The sequence below is a fragment of the Parasteatoda tepidariorum genome, chromosome 6, assembly GCF_043381705.1.
Source record: "Parasteatoda tepidariorum isolate YZ-2023 chromosome 6, CAS_Ptep_4.0, whole genome shotgun sequence".
NCBI lineage: Eukaryota > Metazoa > Arthropoda > Arachnida > Araneae > Theridiidae > Parasteatoda > Parasteatoda tepidariorum.
In genome coordinates this window covers 37,091,649-37,097,329 of record NC_092209.1, presented here as the reverse complement: position 1 = coordinate 37,097,329, position 5,681 = coordinate 37,091,649, and the positions used below count along the sequence as shown (strand labels likewise).

The following is a 5,681-nucleotide window of genomic DNA, read 5'->3' as shown; positions in this document are numbered from 1 at the left end:
CATGCTTTAAAAATGGTGAAAAGTTGAATTTTTTTAGCTTGCAATTTATTTAGAAAAAGTAGTGTCCGGTTTGTAGAGATAAAAAACAACGTTTCAGGACCAAAATGACTGTCCGCGTCCGGTTACGGGAGTGTCCGCTTTGCGGAGAATGTACGTAATGGTTTATTCATAGAAGATTCCCGGGGAATTAAAAATATGTCCGTATTGAGAGGCGTCCGTTTTGCAGGAGTGTCCATAACAGGAGGTTTCACTGTATATATTTTAAATTATCTTTTTTTAAACAAATATTCAATTTTTCAAACTACACTTTAATTTGTTAATTTTTCATTATTCATTAACTTTAATTTCTTTTTCATAACATGTAATATACATTAAATTAAAGAATTAAGAGATACATTTTTAAAAAAAATATTTTTTTTTCTCCAAAAAAATATTTAAAATGGCAATTGAAGATATCGGTTTAAGAAGGCTTATATTATATACTTTTTATATATTTTATTTTATTTTATGACCGTCGTTGAACAGCCGACCCAATTTCATGGGTTTACGACTACTTACCTTACGTTCAACTCCGTAGCCTTGTAATTTTGAACCAATCCAGAAGACAAGGAAACTCCTGGATCAGTACCCCCAGAGGTATTGATTTGTTGTGGGAACATGGAGGACTTTGAGACTCGACAGATTTAACGTGCATCAGTCACCATTTACTACACGGGGAGTCTTCGGCCGGCGAGGATCGAACCCACGACCTCTTGGATATGGGCCCAGCGCCCTACCGACCAGGCTATCCCGGCCCATACTTTTTATTTAGAGAAGTTTTTGTTATTTATTTTAATTTTTGTTTAATGTTATTGGCAATTAACATATGTTCAGATTAATAAAAGTTTAATTCTTGCAAAAATATTTATGTGTTGCCACCCCTGAAAAAAAGCATTCGTAACTTCCTTTATATTTCTTCCATCCATAGCAAATCAATTTTTTTGTTTAAGTGAACAGGAAGTCGATAAAAAGTCAATTTTAGAAATAACCTGAAAATTACCCTGTGCAAAGTTTTAATGAAATACTTCTAATACATAGAAGTATGAGAGAATTGGTGAGTTTCTGGGTCAAGAATTTTGGCAGGATTCGAAGATACCCTAAAATACGCCAACGCCAATCTCAATGTGTAACACCTACGCTGCCGTGCAATTGAAAAAGTGCTTAAGATCAACTCACGATTGATTCCGAGTAAAGCGACTTCACAACTATTTACGTTTTATTTCAAGTGCTATGAAAGCTAAACTAGAGTTTCAAAAAGCTAATAAAATAAAATGTATTTTTAATTTTTTCTTCTTCTTTTTTTGCAATATGTAGCTTACCGTACAAAGATGCCATATTTATAAAATTCTTAATTTTGAATTTTTTGTCACATACGTTGATTTTTAGCTTGCGTTGATTTTAAGTTCTTAGATTTTTAGCTTTCTCGCAGTTTTTTCTCACTCTCAAAAAATTTCATTTGGAACGTTCATTCTTTTAAGTATAAATGGAGGTAATGGTAAATGTTAGTACTGTTAAATAAATTTCAGATTCTGTAGTTCTTAGTTAATAATTATCGTAGTTTCCTCTATACTATTTAAACATTTTATTTAGCTAACATTTATACCACATAAATATGAATTTACTGTTTCCAGTCTCAGGTATTAAAAAACGTTTTTATAGAAAAGCTGAGATTATAATTTACATGAAGTAAGCGCAGTAAACTCGCGTTTCTGCAGTTCAACATTTAATACAATTCTAGAAAAATTCTATCCAGCATAAACTACAACCTAATTTGCACCTTTTTTATGGTTCATGGATGAATTTGTGATATGTTTCCATTCCTGACATGTAATATTTAAAAAAAAAATGCATAAGCAATAATAACTATTTCGCATCGGACTACCGTGAATGATTTCATATATTGTATGATTAAATAGCAGCTATTCAGCCCTGAATACATTTTGTTCGAATGATCGAATATTCACGAACTAACTGTCCAACTTAATGATTTAAAGGCCGAACATTAAATAAGCTAACTAATTACTGCTAAGTTAAGTTTCAGAATCAGACACAATTTTTTTTTCTTCTCTGTATTACTTCCCAAAAGTCATCAAAGCCAGTCATTTATGACTTCCGGGACTGGTACCCGCTGATGACGTCAGCTTCAGCTGTCATTATATTTCCCATTTTCTTCTTAATTTTTACTGTTCCTTAAATTTCGCCTTTTGTAAATATATTTTTTTAGATTGCGGCTATATCTCGTATTTTGAGAGTCAGAGATTTAAATATGTCGAAAAAACGGTATGTTTATTATGATGAAGTACGTTTTCGTGTCTGATTCTCTAACTAAGATAATTCGTACATATTAGCATATTGGAGGTCACCTCTTTAAATCATTATGATTAGTACTGAGTTCGAGGAAAGAGGATCACTTTAACGAAAGTTATTCATGTTGTTATCTTGCAGTGAAGAAAACTAATTTCACTCGAATTACTTTTGGATAAAATGAGGGTTATTAAATAAGTTAAATACTATATCAATATTTTTCTTAGTTGAACTACAAGATCAGACACGAAAATGAGTTGCTTCTGAACAAAAATACTTTTATTTCGGATTCTTGACTTAGAAATACAGTGAGTAGCTATCATCTGAAATATATTGTCCTAATAGTTCAGTTGTTGAAATATCACATTTTGAGATTTTTTATTCTATATCTAGATATTTTATGAAATTTTTGTTATTTTATTCTGTTTCCAAATATTGAATTTGAGGCACTCCTGTCGAAACTATTAGGGCCATATTTTAGAAATTTCCTTTCTATTTTGACTATTCTTACTTTAATTAAGAATTCAGATCCCCATGAAGCAGAACCAACTATATTTTCGTGTTAGCAATCAATTTTAAAATGTATTGAAACAGAGTAACGTTTTAAAAATTGAATTAGAGTCTATTTATTTACAATTTTTTTTTTACTTTTTAGGTTTTTTGATGATGATGAAGACTACGATACGTGGGGGCAAAATTGGGATGATATGTCTGGAAATCCTCTCAACTTCCGTGCAATTCAACTTCTGGATCTTTATAGGAGGTTCACTTATCTCGATAAATCTGAATTGCCCGAAATGGCTGTGCGAGTACTCTGGAGCTCTATCCCAGATCCTCTTCTGACCAAGACCGATATTTTTAGAATTTTTAAGGGGATCAGTCCTAGATACTATCAGAAGATAAATGACGTATGGCAATGGTACTGCAATCTAGTAAATTATGAGGAAACGTCTGATAAGCGTCCAAGATCTCTGAAACATCTTTCAAGATGCATCATCAGAAACAGATTAAGAGACAACATTAAGTTGCCCGAAGGAGTGGAAGAACTGGGCGTTCCCAAACAAGTCCAGAAGTATTTACTTCTGAAAGATTTCTACACGATAGATTGAATACTTGAACTTGGAATCATTTATTCAAAGTATTTCATGAGAGATATTAAGGACTAATCTCGAAAGGATTTGAATGTTTTAATTATGATATCTCCATACGTTATTGTTTCCTATGAACACACTCTTTGCGCTATTAGTTCCACTGTTGAACGTGGAATATTTTTTCTTCATATTAATAAACAGTGTACGATTGACTTTTGTTTGCGACTTTCAAATAAATTTTTTCTTATTGATTGTTTCGTTTATTTTTAGTTTGTTTGAAATATCTATCTTCATTTATAAGCTTTTGATGAAACAAAACAGACAGAAACCAAATATGCATCTTGATTTTATCATGTCATGTATCAAACCAGAGGCATCCAAACATAAAAATTGGCAGATCTCAGTTTGCTGTATTACAACCTATCTATATTTTATGCGTAGATAAATTACCATATAAAATGTGTATGTGCTATTCACGAAAATGTGAATTTACTATTAACATCACAGTTGTTTGCCGAATAAATACATTGAATTACTGAATATGGTGATTTGAAACAATTGACTTTTTTATTTTATAGCCGTCGTTGATCAGTCTACCCGAATTCGAGTCTATGGCTATCGATGCTCAACTCCGTAGCCTTGTCATTTTGAGCCCAATCCAAAAGACAAGAGAATCCTCGATTAGTACCCCCAGAGGTTTTGATTTGTTTTGGAAATTTGGAGGACTTTGTGACCCGACATATTTCATGCAAACAAGTCACCATTTAAAGCACTGGGATTTTTTTTGATGTAGCAATAGATAGTTTTACAAGTGTAAAAAGTTCTAGGAAGAAATTGGGTAGTTACTTTTATTACTCAAGTAACTGAAATTAAGAAAGAAAGAAAGAAACAATGCACTTGTTTTTGACACGGTCTGGTTAAATAATATAAATTTTTAAATATAACTACAAAGATGTAGCACGGGTTTCAGTTATAGCAGTACTGCCAACTCCTACTTGAAATAACCGAAGAGTCACTTTTAACAGTGATGTTTCACTGTTAAAACTTTTTGTCAAATTTGTAAGACGTCCTCTCTGTTAAGATGCATTATTTGGATATTAAAAAAATATGTTTGCTATTTTAAAAATATAAAAATAATTTATTTTACCTTGAAATGTGATAATTTTAAAAAAAGTTACAGATAATGTTTAGGATAGTCCAAATCACAGAATTTAGCGTAAATAACAGTGATTGTTAAAAATGTGGGATTTTATTTGTCCCCCTCCCCTCTCTTACAAGTACTTTTAATTAACTTGTAATTTAATTGTGAAGCTCTTTTATTGTTTTATGTCAATTAGTTAAACATTGCACTCCCAAAGTAGCATATTATAGTAGTACTTTTGGTTTTAAAAGTATTTAATGTATTTTTCAGAATAAAATACTTGTGTGATTTCCCCTCTGTTACGCTTGAAATTCAACAAATACTTTAACTTAAATATTAATTTGAGGCAAAAAAATACATTAAAAGGAACGGTGAACCGTATTGTCCAATCTTCATACATATTTTCTGAACACCTTTTAAAAAACGATATATACTTACACAACACAAAACAAGTTTTAAATTCATAAGTACTATTATAATTAAAATTGCAATTGATACACCTTTATGTCTTGTAAATTATTATCTATTATTTATTTTATAAATCTTAACCATAAAAAAATGCAAATAAAGACAGAATAGAACAAAACACTATCCAGTGTTACACTATCATCCAAGGTAGCAAAAAGATATGATCTAATATTAGAAAGATGCAATATAATACTACCGTGCTGGAAAACGCAAGACTCTTGACTCCTATCTTCTAATATTACATAAGATTAAATATAAGTAGTATTGGATCTAACATTCGAACTTTTAGAATTATCATTTATTTCATTACTTTTGGTACAGCGCCATATTTTTGCGAAAGGGCATCCCATATTTTTAACAAATAAACATTTATTTATGAAAGAAAACAATAAATTAAATATTACTTAAAATATCATTTTTAGCCAGTGCAATTTTACGCAAGATAATATTAGTGGCAGTTCGCTAACGATACAACTTGAAAAATGTTATCAACTGTTGAGTTGTAACTTCTTCATGATTGTTTACATTCGCCATATTGTTTGAGTGTCGTCCGTCAACATTTATTATTAAAAGACAAACATGAATAAATATTATAAGAAAAGAAAACTGCTTCGGAAGACATACAAGATTATTTAAAA

General features: G+C 30.8%; 1 protein-coding gene across 1 annotated transcript in view; it reads left to right on the top strand.

Moving 5' to 3' along the window:
* Nucleotides 1-3,685, top strand: part of LOC107457245 (uncharacterized) — a 10,712-nt gene extending 7,027 nt beyond the window's left edge. Inside the window, exon 2 of the mRNA XM_016075359.4 lies at nt 2,999-3,685. Within this exon, the coding sequence (XP_015930845.1) occupies nt 2,999-3,452 (454 nt within the window). The 3' untranslated portion in view covers nt 3,453-3,685. The remainder of the gene's footprint in view (nt 1-2,998) is intronic.
* The last annotated feature ends 1,996 nt before the right edge of the window (nt 3,686-5,681 follow it).